Here is an 18,317-nt window from a genome sequence, read left to right on the forward strand (position 1 = left end):
GAGGAAGAAAGCCTTGAAGTAAGGTATTTTTAAAAGTGTTTGAAAAATTTTTATTAAAAAACCAGTGTATTGAGTTTGAAATTATATCAAAATAAAGTTACCAAATGGCAATCATAACAAACACCTAGGAAGAAAAGGGTAGAAACCTAGGCAGATCTGGGGTTCTGAGTAAAGAGGACAGTCCCATCAAGTTGTTCCTGAATCCATCTTTATGTCACTCTGTTTACCACTCATCTTCCAGAGAGAGAGTTCACCTAGTCTGGCCTACTTCAGGTGTTCTTGCCTTCAGCAGAGGGTGGTGGGCACCTATTTTAAAAATTTTTTATTGATTGATTTAAGAGAGAGAGAGAAAGAGAGAAACATTGATTTGTTGTTCCATTTATTTATGCATTCATTTGTTGATTCATGTATGTGCCCTGACCAAGGAGTGAACCTGCAACCTTAGCATATGGGGACAGTCCTCTAACCAACTGAGCTACCTGGCCAGGGCTGGTGGACACCTTGATTGAGATCCTGCCGGATTGTATGTAAGAGGTATAGCCCCAGCAGAACAAAACAAGGATGCTATTTCAAGAAAAAGGGGAAACGGACATGGGTAGGCATAAACAGCAAGCAAATGCCTCAAGCACTTTGCAAACGTCAGCATCCTTTGTGTGCGAATAAGATTTTTTTCTTAAATAATAAATGCAGAAAAGAGTATTTTTAGGAATCAGTAACGGCTGGTATAATTGAGTGTTCGGTTTGTGAAATTTCATTGAACTGTGTACTTACTATATGTGAACCTTTCAGCAAGTATAGTATACTTAAATTTTTAAAAGCTTAATAACTTTTCCCAGGTATTAGTACTCCCACAGAGCTGTTACGTGCTGAGTGCTTTAAGAGCCATCAGACTGTGCTAATGTGTATCACCTACCTAAGTGCTCATTTTGCCTTCCGTGTGTGCACTTAACCTTCAACAGCTCCCATAAATGGGCCAGATATTCTGTCAATTCTGTTGATTCTGTTAAAATTTTGTTAGGACCATTTTTAAATAAACCAGAGAATTTATCTTCCAAAAAAAAATTTTAGGTAAAGTAGGATTAAAGGAAAGAAAGAATATAGCAGATATCCTTTGGGTTATCATTTTAACTCCAAGTACAGGAATACTATTTCACTACGTGGCCTGGGTTCTTTTGTTTAAATGTGTGCAGTGCAAGTGGTGAGAACATGTGATCCCAGAGAAGTCTTACTGGGGGGAGGTAGGAGATTCTGACCAGTGCAGGGTGCAAATGGTAGTACAGTTCATAATATACAAGGTGTTATTAAAATACAGTTTACACAAATGAACATGTAACGGTGGCTTTGTTATGAGGAAAGTTGTGTATTTGTGTTTTGTGTTGGGCAGATTCTGCCGTTCCTGTATTGCTACCAGTCTGAAGAGCAACAAGTGGACCTGTCCCTACTGCCGGGCATACCTTCCTTCAGAAGGAGTTCCAGCCACGGATGTGGCCAAAAGAATGAAGTCAGAGTACCAGAATTGTACCGAGTGTGACACCCTGGTAAGGGACCCTGTCTGTACTCCTGGTTACCAGCTTAGACCACTGAGAAAATTGTTATGCAGCTAGTCATTTTGCCTATGCCTTTGACCTCATCTTGCCCTAACTTCCTAAAGCTTATTGTCTGAGCCTCTCTCCAATTTCATATGTGTATGCTGCAGGAAAATGGTCACCTGACTTCTACCATCACCTAATTTTTCAAACAGATGCTTTCATTGGCCACCTCCATTTTCTCTCTTCCCATGATTTTTATGATCCCCTATTGTGGGACCTCCATTCCTGCTACTTTGTTGCAGCCCATCAATGAATAACTTTATTATCAAATCCAGTGGCATAATTGCACCTGTGGCCTTCTGGGTTTTGCAGTGTTTATCTCTTTTGATATGTCTTCCTGGTTGCAGTTTTAATCCTTTGATACATGGTTAGATCATGTGAGGTCTTGGAGGCCACACAAAAGGTTCTGTCTAGATTTTATCTCAAATGCAATAGTGAGTCACAGAAAAAGTGTAAGCTTTTGATGGGGTTTATATTTTGAGGGTATTGCTCTAGCATGTGCGTGGACAGTGGTTTGAGGGGGGCGGACAAAGCAAGATTGGTGAAGCCAACGAGGCGGCTGTCAGGATGGATCAGGTAAGGAAGCAGGATTAGAGTGCTAGTGTCAGGTATGAAGTACGAGGTTTGGTTTTTTCAAGGTGTATTTCGGAGAGAGAATAAAAGGAAATTGGTAATTGACTGCATGTGGGGGTGAGTGAGAGTGAAGTGCCAAAAATGCAGGGTTTCTGAGTAGGTGAAGATGCTGAAATGGGTGGGGATCAGGTTCGGAGAAGAAGCCACAGAGTTTAGATATGTTAAGATTTGAACTGCTAAGTAGAGGATATTTAGATGTACCAGTCTAGAGCCCAAAAGAAAGATTATGTACTAAAGATCTAAATTGCTTTAGAGACTGTTTCTTGATGGTTAACCTGCATTATAGCCTGTTATACTTTGTCTTAGCCCTCTGTATTCCCTTTATGACACTGATCACCACTTGTAATTATGTTTTCATGGTCCTTTAATTTGTGCCAGTTACCCCCACCAGGTTTAAGTACCATGAACGTAAGGACTGTGTCTGTTTTATTGGCAACTGTGTACTCAGCACTTTGAAAAGTGACTTGCATATAGTAAGTGCTTAATGCAGTTTTGCTTTTTTCTGTATATTTATGTGAGACTCAGTGACCTATTCATGGCTTTCTGACTACAGACAGAATTCATGCATGGTCTTTGGGGTCATATATCCTGGGACCAAACTCCAATTCTCTCACATATTCTTTGTGATTTTGGGCAAGTTATTGATCTAAGTTTTTGTTTATCTCTGGAAAAGAAGGAAAAGGGTAGTGTTTGTGTCACAGGATGGTTTTAAAGGTAAATGATAAAACTTATGGCTCTTAGCACAGTTTGAAACATAGGAAATGCTCAAAATCAATGGATATTTATATCCATCGTAATAGACTATTGCTTATTTTTACTTTGATATTTTTGTCATCATATAAAATTTAACATGCACAAATCAAACTTGGGGTATTATTTTACCATCTGGTTCTTTATCCTGCCTTTGATGTCTGTCACAAACAAGACCTGGGCGCTCTCAGTTATCCTGGGTGGAAATCCCCTTCCTTTTTCAACCCCTGCCCCCTCATTTCTGATTCTTCCCAAGTGTTTTTGCATTTTCCTTTGAGGTAGTTCTTGTATCCATCTCTTCTGTTTTATGTTATTTGTCTTGCCAGGAATACTGCTGTTGTTTCTAGAGCCATTTTAGACTCTATTTGCTCTGGAGAATCCAGGCCAGAGCGGCATTCCATGAGGCTTTTGTATTCCAGTCCCTGGTACCAAACAGCTTCCTCTCCACTTGTCTTCATATCTTTTTTTCCTTCCCATTTGATTAGAAGCACCTTTACAGCAAACAGTGGCTATGTTTCTTCTGTCATCTCTTACAGTGCCTTAGGTAATTTTGTCTCTAGAGTAGCCACTGTATGAATTTATCAGCTCGTTTGTCAGTATATAGTCCCCAAGTTGCTAATTTATGTAAGGAATGCTTTGCTGTGTTGATAAAGCAATACAAAGAGGAAGAAACTTAACACAAGTAGTGAAGGAATGAGAGAGTATTAATGGGCCAAGTTGTATGTTAAAGATTGTATAACATTCGGTTTCAAGACAGTTACCTAGATAAGTTCTAGTTTTTACAGCTTTTAGGTGGATACTTGTAAAGCAAGGGTTTGCTTTTATTTTTGGTCTTTTGTTAAGCAATTATAACCGTTTCCTTGACGTGGTAGATTTCAAGTTTGAGGTTTAACTTCCGTAGCTTGGGCAGAATGAAGCAGTGTGCGTTGGCCACCTTACCACAGCTGTCAAAGCTTCCTTTAGCACAAGATCTTATCAGAGTTTCTAATGAAACATTGAGTAGAATATGTGTTATTTAGCAACAGATCCCTCATGGTTAGGGGTCTCTGAATGTATATCTGGAGGAACAAGGACTCTTTATTCAGCCTTGATAAAAATGGACTGCAAGAGCTGTCTTTCATGTGTGTTCTTAATGGGGCCATTAAGTATACTGTGTATTGTGAATTCATGTGATGCTACTAGATATATTATAAAACCATGGTATTTATATCTTTCCCTGAGGCACAGAGTTTCTTTTTACTTACTATGGACATGTCTAAAATCCATCCATTTATTCTTCTTATCTCTCTTTGTTTTCCTTTCTCTCTCTTTTTTTCCCCTTTCCTCCCTCTATTTCTTTTTCCTCTCCCCTTTTTCTTTCCCCACTTCCTTTTTTCCATCATCATTTTACACAATGTCATTGCAAAAATGTAAATTTGAGTTAATCTATGCCTTTCCACCTTTCCACTTTAAAGGACATATGCTTTCTAGAAAGAAGGACCAAATTTAATAACTCAACGTTTCAGCCTTTAAAGTATTAGAGAAAATTAAAACTAGTGTTATTCTTGATAATGCCTTAACTTCATTGTACCGTCATCATGAATGCATCCTTTTAAAATCAGCTGACCCACACTATGACCTTTTTGGAAATAATGAAAGGAATAAAGCTAGTCACATAAGGCTTCATTGAGGCCCTTTTCAACAGTGAGTTTATTTTTTATTTGCTTTTACATAGGTTTGCCTCAGCGAAATGAGGGCACATATAAGAACTTGTCAGAAGTACATAGATAAATATGGACCACTACAAGAACTTGGGGAGACAGCAACAAGGTTTGTTTTAACAGAGTACAGTTAAGTGCTCAATTTGATATGTCTATAAAGAATTTAATGCAGAAACTAATACAAAATAATGCTGAATGTAAACTGTAATTGAAAAAAACCTTTTAAATGTTATGACACTGAAAAGCAAAAAAATAATTTAATGAGCTGGAAAATTTAACATTTTTATTGTGAAAATATGCATATACTTATGTGTAAGCTCTTAACCACAATACCTATTATTGATAATCATTTGTTAGTAGCAATAATTATGAAAGAATTTTGCTCTCTCTACTTCAAAAACTTCGCATGGAGGAGCCAACCAAACACTGGAGAAATTAGGGAAACTTCCTTAGTGAAGTTTGTATTAAGGAAGATTCAAAAACACAATGCATAACTGTTCATTTCTGTTAGGCTCTTTTCCCTTTCTAATAGACTCCTGAAGTAGGTCATGATTAAGAGGGGTTTTGTCTTTACTTTTCCATTACTGCTTCTCAGTTCCCCAGCTCATTCCCTAGCTCATTTGCTAGTTTCTTCTTAGAAAGGAGGAAGGGACATCTCTGTATATATTCTAACTAGGAAGTATAGGCCTCTAGCAGGCATCCTGAATTCTGTAGTTTTGGGGTCTGGAAGATGGGTGGAGGTGGCTAGCAGGTGAAATGGAGGATACTGATCATTAACTTTTTTTCCTTTAGAAAAAGAAAAGAACTCTGGGTCATTATTTTCCTGATAGCCAGAATATTTACAAATTTGGAATTCCTCTCTACTAAAGAAAATGATTTAAAGAAATATGTTCTCCCACATAGGTTAATGGCTTTGAAACCATTAAATCTGCTTATGAACTCAGTTATCCAATAGTGGTATTCAGTAGGAGTGTGATTTCTTTCTTATTCCTGAAGGAAAATGTTAGTTCTCCTTGTTTTAAGAAAATACACTCAGCCCTGGCTTGTGTGGCTCAGTGGATTGAGTGCTGGCCTGCAAACCAAAGGGTTGCTGGTTCAATTCCCAGTCAGGGCACATGCGTGGATTGTAGGTCAGGTCCCCAGTAGGGGGCACATGAGAGGCAACCACACACTGATGTTTCTCTCCCTCTCTCTCTCCCTCCCTTCCCCTCTCTAGAAGATAAATAAATAAAATCTTTTAAAAAAATACACTCAGAATAGAGCTTATACTTTTTAACCTGGATGTCTAAATCATTGCTCCATTCCTTTTGCTTTATTAGAGATTGCTTTGCAGATATACCTGTTTTATAGGATAAGTTTTATACCATGACATTACAAATTTTAAATGAGTATTTTAGCTCTAAGGAGTATGAGTTCTGTTAGATTGGTCACAAGGAACAACAGGAATGAAGGGTAATGTGGGTTGAGAAAGTATGTGTATTTGATTGCAAGGTTGATAGGCTTTATAAAAAATTAAAAATATATGAAAGCTAATTTAAAGCCCAATTTCTTCTTCTAGTTATAAATAATAAAGAATTAAAATAACAGAAAATAAGGTTTGGTGACTAATCAGTCTTACAAGATAGATTAATATTTGCATTGAAGGTAGAAATCTTTGCTTTATAGAAGTTACTACATGATTCAAATTTTTAAAAAATTTTATGCTGGGAGCTTGTCTAGAGTACAACTCTTGGGGTGTAGGAAGTTATTTGTATAATGGAAAGTGAGCAAAAAATTCTAAGCTTCCATGTTAATAACCAAACCAACAGAATAAAAAGCAACAAGTAAAATCAATTTTTGATACATTTTATTTAACCCAAATAGAGCCAGAATAGTATCATTTCAACATGTGATCAATATAAAAATTAAGATATTTTACATTTTTTAATATTAAGCCTTTGAAATTCAGTGTGTGTTATATGCTTCAGCATTTCTCAGTTTGGACTAGTGATATTTCAAGTGCCCAACAGACACATATGGCTAATGGCTACTGTTTTGGACTGCACAGGTATAAGGGGCAAATACTCCCAGGTATGAGGACTTAACAGGGTAGTCATAGGTCATTTTTCATCCTTCCCTGGATACTAATTATGTGAGTTGACACTTGTTATACAGGGTAGGTTTACAGTTGTGAGTACGCAAAACACAGAATTTGTTTTTGTATTATTATGTATTAATTGTAGTATTATTTTCCTTCCAAACAACTGTAAACCTACTTTTGCCCCGCCTTGTACATACTAGCAGAGTTGGAGGACAAATAACACCCAAATCAAAATTGGGAAAGGGAGGATGTAAAAGTGACAGAAAAAGCAACCCAGGGACAGGGACTGATGCTCAGTTTCTCAGTGAATGGCTGCTTCAAGTGTACTAGAATTGTTTCTCTAGCTTGTCCCAATTGGGATACACATTTACATCTCTCATGAGAAAAACTGAGGCACCAAAACCATTATCAGGATAGGAAAAAATATCACATCAGAAAGAACGATAACTAGAAACTAGACCTGCCTACATTCTACTTTTTACCTCTAGTTAAGTGACTATTTAATTGCCAACGATTTTAGTAATATTTGTATTCTGTGCAATTTCCAGGTGTGTGTGCCCATTTTGTCAGAAGGAATTGGATGAACATAGCTTGCTGGATCATTGTATTGCTCATCACAGATCAGAAAGGAGACCAGTGGTAAGGATTTTATATATTTCTGCAATGTCTAATTGCAGAAATTGCAATGTCTACACATTAGAAAATTCATTTGACAGGCTTCTATTTATAGATATAAAAGATAATTTATGTCAAGGTTATGGTAATTCTGTGACATTAAATATATGTGAAAGTGTTGAATTGAAACTGATAAGAATCACTAATGTGCAATCATTCATTTATGAAATTAGACAACATTATGTCTTACAGATAATCATGGATATGATCAACTAAGAAGATCTAAAGTGCACAGTTAAGATCTAACTTTAGTATATTAACCATGATCAAGTCTTAGGTTAAGAATATTTTTTTTAAAGCTATCTTCTTTTTTTTTTTAGAGATTTTATTTATTTATTTTTAGAGAAAGGGGAAGGGAAGGAGAAAGAGAGGGAGAGAAACATCAATGTGTGGTTGCCTCTCACATGCCCCCCACCAGGGACCTGGCCTGCAACCCAGGCATGTGCCCTGGGAATCAAACTAGTGACCCTTTGCTTCGCAGTCCGATGCTTAATCCACTGAGCCATACCAGACAGGGCAAGAACATTTTTTAATAATGCAAAAATAGAGTTGTCATGAAGATACACTAGAAATGAACAGTAGAAAGTCATTTATCTTCATTAATCAGTTTATTACTTTATTTCATAGTCTTGGACATAAAATATACATGCTGCTCTTCATTTTCTGGATTCATAGTGAATGCTGCCTTTTTTCAACTGGGCATTTTAGTTCTACTTTGCAGTGTAGCTTCTATAATTTTTATTTCTGTATAGTTGTGAGATGAAGCAGAGTGGTAATGGGTACATCATCATTTATTTAGCCATTTTACTATTTTTGAACACCTGAATTATTACCAATTTTTAGGATTTTAATTCATATTTTTATACATTTAAAGTTCTCCTTTTATTGGATGTTTTTCCTAGAAGGAAATTTCTTAGATTGATATTCCTGAGACTAAGAGTGCAAACTTTTTTTTTTTTTAAATCTTATTTATTTTTAGAGAGGGGAGGGGAGGGGGACAGAGGGAAAGAAACATCAGTGTATGGTTGTCTCTCAAGCGCCACCTACTGGGGACCTGGCCTGCAACCCAGGCATGTGCCCTGACTGGGAATTCCCCAGTGATCCTTTGGTTCTCAGGCTGGCACTCAATCCACTGAGCCACACTAGCCAGGGCCAAGAGTGCAAACTTTTTAATAACTCAAAATATAAAAAGTTTGAATTAGTTTATACTTATATCAGCAGTTTATAAGTAAATTAATTTTTCCTTAACCTGTCCAAAATTGTATACATTTATTTAAAATTACACTTAACAGATACAAAATTATATCTTGAAGATTATTTTGAATTTTAGTCATTTTATATTTCATATGTATGTTTATGTGTATATGTGCATATATATACATAAAATATATACATATATACACATACATAAATATATGTGCCATTTATATATGTATATATGAGTTTTTAAATTTGGATTTTAGGTGTTGTTTTTTTCCCCCCATAAAGTCCTTTTGGGAAGTGGATGAGATTGAAACATAAGTATATTAGATAGATAGATAGATAGATAGATACAGATAGTCATCAAAACAGTCCTGTGAGATAGATGTGATTATTATCCCCACCTGACAAATAGTAACCTAAGGCCCAGAGAGGTTAAGACTTGTAAGGTCACACAGCTGGTAAGTAGGAGAGCCACAGTTTAAACACCGTCTGGCTCCAGGGCCTACATGGTGAACCCCTGTGCTCTACTAGCAAGTTCATGAGAAAGCCACACAACACAGTCAAAGGTATTTATTATGAATCCTAATGGCCTGGGCATTTAGTTCTTGAAATGGTTTACTAGGGGCTTGATACGTGTAGGGGGAGCAGGGGAGATTTATCCTGGGCTTTTCCTGCTCAGGTTGCTCTGTGGGAGGAGCTGGGCTGAAGTTTTATAATAGGTCCTTGGGGAGCAGGAGGAAGTTAGAAAAAAACATTAGGTCAGGTGGCATGGACTATCCCCTCGCATCTGATGTTTCTCTTTCTCCCTTCCTCTCTAAAAGCAATGTCCTCAGGGGAGGATTAAAAAAAAAAGGCATTCTTGACTTAGCCTGAGCCCTGACTAATAGTGCCCAGGGCGCTGCTCAGGCTGGAGGAACACCAGGCATGCTGGACCTTGCACTTCATCATAGCAGCAGTCTGCGGCAGGCCACATACTGGTACGTCCATTTGTACTATGTACCAGCTCCAGCAGAAATCCAGTCCGCATGCTCCTAAATTTGGCCACTGAAGGAGGTCCATGGAAGCTGGGTCTTCCATGATTAAATTGTTGAAGAGAGCTAACCTAGGGACAGACATAAACAGGGATGATAGGATCAGATCGCCCATGGAATTTAGTAGTTAAAAACTTAGGCTTTGGAGGAGAAAAGCTTTGGTGCAAAGTCCAGCAAATCCCATTAATCTCTCTGTCTTTGTTTCATCATTTGCAAAATGGTGATGATAATGTAATGATGGCTTTTTCACAGGGTAGTTATAAAGGAGTCAGGCATATAAACTAAGCCCTCTTTTTTTACATGGTGTTTATCTCATAAATAAAAGAGAGTGGAGGGGATAATAGATAGAGGAGATTTCTTAGAGGAATCCTTGTATTCTCATAGTTGGTGAACCCAAGAGAGGAGCTGAGGAGGTCAGTGGTAAAATTTTACCACAAGATCTGGGTATTATTATGGTCTTGAGGCAGGAACAGATTATTTAGGTTTGTGGTTCTGTAATACACTGGGGCCATCTGGACATGGTTCCTGGAACAGAAGACCTTTACAGTTCCTATTTAGTATTTTATTCTTGAGTAAAAGCTTGAGACTCATGTCACTCTGAAGGATCTAGAGCCAGTAGGAATAAGATGTATGCTGAGGCTATAAAAAGGCTTGAGGTAGATACTGTAGCATGGCTGAAGTTCATGTGGTTAGGGATCTCCAATGGGGACATGTGGTTGAAACACACTTGCAGAAGTGCTGGGCAAGGAGGGCTGAGTCTGAAGCTCATTCTGGGTCTGTGTAGAAGTTAGCAAGGAATTCCTGCTTTGGATGACTGGATTGCTGGTTTTGGCTGCAGGTAGAATCAGTGACATCACTGACTAACCCGGTGTAAGAAGTTTCATGGCAGTTAGAAACTTGGACAAGTGATTCTGCCTTCCAGAAATAATCAGATAATTAATTCAGAGATCAAACCATAAGAAACTAATCTCTTTCTGAGTTGCTCAAAACTGGAGTGGTAGGTTAGGAACATTAGGGAACTTTGACTTTTCTGATATGTAGCCATAAAAGCCAACAGTTCTTGTCGTTTAGTAATTATATATTCTGCCATGTTTAATTTTTTGAAAATCTGTCTTTATTTCTTAAAATATTTTATTATTTATTTTTAGACAGAGGGGAAGGGAGAGAGGAGAGAGAGAGAGAAACACTAATGTGTGGTTGCCTCTTGCACATCCCTTACTGAGGATCTGCCCGCAACCCAGGCTTGAGCCCTGACTGGGAACTGAACTTGTGACCCTTTGGTTCACAGGCCGGCGCTCAATCCACTGAGCCACACTAGCCAGGGCATATCAGTGGAATTTAGACTCAAAGGGGGCAAATGACAAACAACATGCTTCAGATTGAATTGTGAAACCACTTGAGAGAAATTTGGTATTTTATCTGGTAAAGAGAAGATATTTTAGCAAGAATCATTCTTTCTAACTGTTCTCTCTGCAATAGTGCTCTTTCTGTCACTACTTGGCTCTTACGTATCTTTTAGAGCTCAGTGTAAATCTTCCTTAGGATACCCACCTCTTTGTTTGTTTGTTTGTTTGTTTGAATAATTGTGTTAATAAAACATTTTTTTTTACTTAATGGTTTTAGGGAGAGAGAGAGAAAGAGCGTGGGAGAAACATCCATTGTTGTTTGACTTATTTATGCATTCTTTGGTTGGTTCTTGTTTGTGCCCTGATGGGATTGACCCCACAACCTTGGTGTATCGGGATAACACTCTAACCAACTGAGCTACCTGGGCAGGGCCCTGAACTATTCATCTCTACAGCAGTTTATTTCTATAGGTAGTATTTGTGACTTATCTGGGCAGAGAGGGTCTATGTGCAGAGGTGTTTTGCAAGTGAGAAAGTTTTTCATTTGCTTTTAAGCTCCTACCTTGATTCTGGTTATTTATTTACCTGTGATTATTTCAGTGCATATCTCTTTTCTTTTGTTGTTGGATTCAGTCATCTTTAATTTCCTTCCCCAAATGGCATTTGCCATCATAGGGATTGTGTTCTGTAATTGGCTGAGTTGCTGTGGAAGTTAATCTAAACCACAGATAGAGCTGAGGGTCCTTGTCATAGATGTGCCAGAGGATTGGATCCTTTGCATCTTGAGATGTTTGTATCATGAGTGCACTGCTATCCTTGCACTCTGAGAATTCATCCTCAGATCTGAAATCCCTCAACAGTGAAATATGATGTTGCATGGCATCTATCCTTTTAGAACCTGAGAAGAAAGAGGGTACCAGAAAAAAATAAATTCTCCCATCCAATTTTTCTGTTCTTTATCAAATCAGTCATGTACACACTTTAGAAAGAGATTTCAACTTTTACAATAAACAATATACTTCAATCACAATGCAGAGTTTCAAGGACCTCTGTTGAGAAAGATATTCTTTATGGGATCCCCTGTAATAGTACAAAAATGGGGGGAAAGCAAGGTTTGATGAATTGGAAGGTTGACTGTCCCTATCAGTCATGTTCTCTGTGTTATTACTCTTATCCTTTAAGGGGATCAGGGAGGGATGTCATTTTGAGAAACCTGATAAGGACCAGTTCAGAGGGCCTGGGACTGGATGGCTTGGCTCCGTGTATCCATGGAGCAGCATCAGATCCATTTTGTATCTTTGGTGTGAGGGGTTTTGGAAAACGTGTCCTGCTGTACCCACATTAGATGCTAACATCTAGTACACTGATAATCCAAGGCTGTATGTTCCTATTAGATTTTTGTACATTTTATGGATTCTCAGAAGCCCTTGCATTGGCAGTTCTCAACCTTTTCTGTCCCTCCACATCTAAAGGATATGATGCTGAACTAAATCATTCTAAATTTGGTAACAGTGATTCCTGAGGGTGGCCAAGAAATCCCCTGGAGAGAGAAGGTGATTGTATCAGCATTGAATGGAAGCAGAGGTATATAGTTGAAAAAGGACTCTCATCTGACTCTGCGTATCACCTTCGCATGACCTCTTCTTCCCCCATCCTTAACTGACCCAGTTACTCTGTTACAGGAACAGGTGTGAAGTAGAAGGCTTTTTCTTTTCTTTTAGGACTTCCTTGCTTTTCCCACAGATTCCTCTGCCTGTAATGACCCTCCTGTAGCATGACTGACTCATTCCTCAAGACTCCATCAGATGAATCATTTCCTGATTTCCTAGGCAAAATTAATGATTCCCTTTTCAGGTCTTGAACAGTTCGTATCTTGAATTTAGCACTTGCTGTGCTGTACTGAAAGTATCTGCATAAGTAAGAATAATAGTAACCATTTATTATTTGTGCCATGGACTGAGCTAATATAATTACTGAGCTTCATAATGTTACATAATGTACTACTTTAAATCTACCAAGAACCCTGCAAAAATAGAGATAATTCTTGTTTTTATAGGTTAAGATTAATTACTTGCCATGGTTAAGTCAATGAGAGGCTGGAATGAAATTGGAAACTATTTTCCAGGTACTGAGACTATGAGAATGACTGGGACACATATAGTTCCTTTCCTCAGGGAACTCTAGCTATTTAAGGACAGGGATCAAGTGGTAGCAACTACATAGCATTTATTAAATACTAACAATGTACCCATCCCATTAAGGATAGTACCTCTAAATATCATAACTGCTCTACTAGATAGATGGTGGAATCTTTGTTGCACAGAAGAGGGAACTTGAATGCTGAAGGTCACACAGCTGATGTTAGGCTTTGAACTCTAGGCTCTTTGACTTCAAAGCCCATGCAAAACAACCCTATCTTACTGGATTTTCATATTCCATGTGCCTAGCACATAGTAGAGGCACAGTAGAAGTGTTGAATGAATACATTTCTATAACTAGTGGGTGTTTCAACACCACAAAAATTTGTTAACTTTTCTGTTGAAATATTTCTTGTTCTCAGCCCTTTTCACATTACTACATAGGGGTCCTAGGGTAGATTAAGTGCTATCTTGGATAGCCAGTATTGCCATTTAACCAAGATAGCTAGTGCATCAGAAAATCATAAATGATTATAAAGAAATAGTAATTTTATTAAAATTAAGACTTAAGGAATAATGGAGTAGAGCAAAATTCAAGAATGGACTTTATTTAAAACAATTGAACATATTAAAACTAGGACACATACACACCTCCCCCCATGCCCTGCCCCATAAAACAATAAGAAAGAAAAGAACCCTGGTTGTGTAGCTCATTTGGTTAGAGCATCGGCCCAATATACCAGGGTTGCAGGTTCGATTCCCAGTCAGGGCACATAAAAGAATCAGCCAATGAATGCATAAATAAGTGGAAAAAGAATCAGCCAATGAATGCATAAATAAGTGGCAAAACAAATCTCTCTCTCTCTCTCTCTCCCTCCCCCTTCCTCTCTCTCTCTAAATTTGATAAATTTTAAAAAAGAAAAGAATTACATGAGGACCTCATTTAAATTCAAAGAAAGACATTATCTAAACTGATAAAGTAGACATTGTTATAATATTAAAAGAACATTGGATTGTCTTTTGGAGGCCCAGTGTTCACTTCTGATACTTACAGTGGTATAAATTTAAGCTGTTTTCTTCCTCCATGAAATTGGGTTCCTCAACAGAATAAGGGTAACAGTTAACAATGGTTATGAGGATCAGTTGAGAATAACACCTAATTTAATGCTAACACATACTTGGCAGTCAGTAATGATTCTGCATTTCATGTTTTAATAAGTGAATACATGAAGAAATGGAATAAAAAAAAAAACCACAGCCACCCTGACTGGTGTGGCTGAGTGGATTGAGTGTCAGCCTGTGAATGAAGGGGTCGCTGATTCAATTCTCAGTCAGGGCACATGCCTGAGTTGCAGGCCGGCTCCCCAGTGAGGGGCACGTGAGAGGCAACCACACACTGATGTTTCTTTCTCTCTCTTCCTCTCTCCCTTCCCCCTTCCCCTCTCTCTAAAAAGTAAATAAATAAAATATTAAAAAAAAATAAAAAACACAAGCCTAGGTTAAAATGTAATAAAGAAGCCTATGTTAAAAGAGTCATTTGGATTAGCCATTGGGGAAATGCAAATTAAAACCATGATGAAATACCACTACACATTTATCAAAATGACTAAAATAAAAAAAATATTGACAGTACCAAATGCTGGCAAAAATGAGGAAAAACTGGTTAATTCCCACGTTGCTGGTAGAATATAAAATGGTATAGCTACTCTGGAAAATAAGTTTGGCAGATTTTTACCAAGTTAACTATAACACTGCCATATGACCAACAGTCAGACTCCTGGAAATTTATCCTAGAGAAACAAAAGCATGTTTATGCAGATGTCTGTATACAAATATTCATTGCAGCTTTATTTGTAACATCCCAAAACTGGAAACAACAAACATCCTTCAGAAAGTAAATGAATAAACTGTGGTACATCCATACCATGGACTGTTGACCACTAACAATAAAAAGTAAGGAACTGTTGATACACACAGTAGCTGGGATGAATCTGAAGGTCATTATGCTCAGTGAAAAAAAGCCAATCTCACAAGATTAATGTTGTATAATCTGATTTATATAACATTCTAAAATCATGAAATTAAGATGAAGAAAACATCAGTGGACACCAGGGTTACAGAGAGAAGAGGTCCAGGGGGAGCATTAGGGAGTTCCTTTGTAGTGACAGCACACTTCTGTAACTTGATTGTGTGAATGGTTATATGACTCTGTTTGATAAAATTTCATGGAACCACACACATGCACGTATGCACGCACGCATGACACCAAAATGAATTCATGCAAAAACTGGTGAAACCTAAGGGAGGTCTGTAGTTTAGTTAATTGCCCATTTCCTGATTTTGATGAGGTGCTACAGTTATGTAAGATGTTACCATTTGGGAAAACTCACAATTTCCTGGAAGTTTATAAATATTTCAGAATGAAAGGTTTTGTTGAAGAGTTATTAATGGTTATTAAATTGGGAAAATACATATAAATACTAGTAACTGATGCTGGTGTGTTATCTATATTGCTGGTAGCAATTAAAAACTTTAAAGCAGTAGATATTATGAACTGTAAGTGTTCATAATCTTTGACTACAAATCTCCATTTCTGGTCATTTATCCTAAGAAGGTAATTCCCCCCCCAAGATAGACACTATAGATAATGTCATTTGTAATAATAAAATATCCACGTGCAAAAAACTTATTTCAAGAGGTAGGCAACGAATGTAAGAAGTATAATTATTAATGTAATAAGTACATTACAGTGCATCTACTAACTGTAATATTGTTTAATCAATGGATAAATATGAAAATAATAGCTATACAAAATTATATGCAATAAATGCATATAAGAGTAAATTGCAGTTTTATTTGTTCAGTATTGCTTTAATGTTTATACAATTCTAAAACATAATACTGAGGTATGGTCAATAGGTTCATCAAGCTAAAATTCACTTTATTGAATGGTTAATTTTTTCATTAAATTTACTGAAGTGACATTGGTTAATAAGATTATATAGATTTCAAGTATAGATTTCTATGATACATGATTTGTTTATTGTATTGTGTGCCCACCATCCAAAGTCGAATTATCTTCTGTCACCGTCTATTTGGTCCCCTTTGTTCTTTACTACTGCTCTCCCCACCTCATCTGGTAACCAACCACCATAGTTTTCTGTGTCTATGAGTTTCAGTTTTTTGTCCCACATGAGTGAAATCATATGGTTCTTCCCTTTCTCTGACTTATTTTGCTTTGCATAACATTCTCAGGGCCAATCTATGTTGTCACAAATGGTAGTATTTAATTGACATTAATGATTGTTTTAAATTCTTTCTTGAACTCTTGGTCTTGTATATTTCCAGTTCTGCCCACTTTGCCGTTTAATGCCTAACGAGAATTCAAACAGCTTCAATGGCAGTTTAATAAGACATTTGCAAGTCAGTCACACTCTGTTTTATGATGATTTCATAGTAAGTATATATTTTTCCTTTTACATTGTCTTTATGCTGTCTGTGTTAAGCTTACCTTTGTAATCCTGGTGGAGAAAATTAGGAAGAAATGTGGATATAGCCAAAGTGTTAAGTATTAGCATTAAATAAGAAATCATAAAAATACAGTGTTTTATAAATTTGGGTATTAATATTAAAGTGATTATCTGCCTTAGACAAAGTTATTTTCTTTTTAATCTATATAATTATCCATTGTATAAGCAGCCAGATTCACCTTCAGATTATTTTAGTCTCTACTCCATATGTAGTTATAATTTTTATGAACTTGAAAACTTATATAGCTGAGATGAAATCAAATCAGTAGTGAAATGAATTTGCTCTGCTTCCCGTTGCTTTTATAGAACATTGAATGGCTGTTAACATATGATATTATCAGTGTAGAACATTCAGGCATTATTTTTAATTTAAATTTTATAAAACACAAAACTCACTTATTGAACTTTTTAAACTTAAAAAGTTCATCATGAAAAATATTAAACTTATGGAAAAGTAGACAGAAAGCATAGTATAATAAACCCCCATATACCCATCACCTACCCATCAGTAATTAACAATGTATGGCCAATCTCATTACATTATTTTTTATGAAATGCAAGAAAAGTATGGTATTGTATGAATAGCCCAAATACTTACGCGTATTTCCCATGATCAGAAATGAGAATAATAAGCAAAAAGTTAATGTAGCCTTTGTTGTACTTTGGTCCATGTGTTGCCACGAGAGGGTAATGTATTGTCCTCTGAGTCCCTTTTAGCCTTATTATTGGGGGGAATCACCAAAGCCATGTCCTGAAATAGAATATTTTATTGTTAACTTTTATGTAAATACATGAAGTGTTAACAGCTAATTCTAATTTGCATATCATTTCTCCTGACCTTTTAAATGCTATTTCAAGATAGAATTTAATCATTGTTAAAGACTGTCACTTGAAAATTCTCTCCTTGCTTTCTGATCCACATGCTATAATTATCCAGATTCAATAAAAGGAACAACGTAGGCTTTGACCTGGATTTAAGTAACAGCTCTGTCACAACTGTGTGACCTTGGGCAGGCCACTTAACCTTTGAGCCTCTCTTCGTTGATTTGTTAAATGAAGGGAGTGAAAAACCTACTCCCCAAAGCTTTTGAGATTGAGATAATGCATGTAAAGTGATACACACAGTGTGGGCATGAATGTTAGGCAAATTTGCAATGGGGACAGAACAGATGGGATATAAGGAATACTCAAAGGATTGAACAAGCTATACCACTGTGGCTGCATAACCTCTGCTCCTTCTCTCAAATGATGTCATCTAGTCCCTAAGTACACAAGACCTCAATGACAGAGCATAGTTCTGATCTATGTGTTCTCATTTTTCACAGCACGTGGGACTTTCTCTTTCTTTTAGCTCCATAAGATATTCTAAAAGCCACACTGAGGGGGATAATGGTAGAAAGAAGGGGAAGGGACTAATCAAAGAACATGCATGAATGACCCACGGACATGGACAACAGTGTGGGAATTGACTTGGAAGTGCGGGAGGTGTGGGATGGGCTGGAAAGGGCAAAAGGGGAAAAATTGGGAAAACTATAATAGAGTAACAATGAAAAATTCTTAAAAAGAATAAATGCCAGCTTGATTTCATTACCTGTTCTGCCTATGTACATTCAGTCCATTTGTAACATCTTTCAAACTACAA

General features: G+C 37.0%; 1 protein-coding gene across 1 annotated transcript in view; it reads left to right on the top strand.

Moving 5' to 3' along the window:
- The window catches only part of RNF125 (ring finger protein 125), a 34,117-nt gene that overhangs the window by 10,982 nt on the left and 4,818 nt on the right, over window positions 1-18,317 (top strand). Inside the window, exons 2-5 of the mRNA XM_045850213.1 lie at window positions 1,385-1,538; window positions 4,687-4,781; window positions 7,301-7,391; window positions 16,494-16,601. Of these exons, the coding sequence (XP_045706169.1) occupies window positions 1,385-1,538; window positions 4,687-4,781; window positions 7,301-7,391; window positions 16,494-16,601 (448 nt within the window). The remainder of the gene's footprint in view (window positions 1-1,384; window positions 1,539-4,686; window positions 4,782-7,300; window positions 7,392-16,493; window positions 16,602-18,317) is intronic.

Source organism: Phyllostomus hastatus, unplaced genomic scaffold (genome assembly GCF_019186645.2).
Source record: "Phyllostomus hastatus isolate PE091 unplaced genomic scaffold, TTU_PhHast_1.1 phas_contig_80, whole genome shotgun sequence".
Lineage (NCBI taxonomy): Eukaryota > Metazoa > Chordata > Mammalia > Chiroptera > Phyllostomidae > Phyllostomus > Phyllostomus hastatus.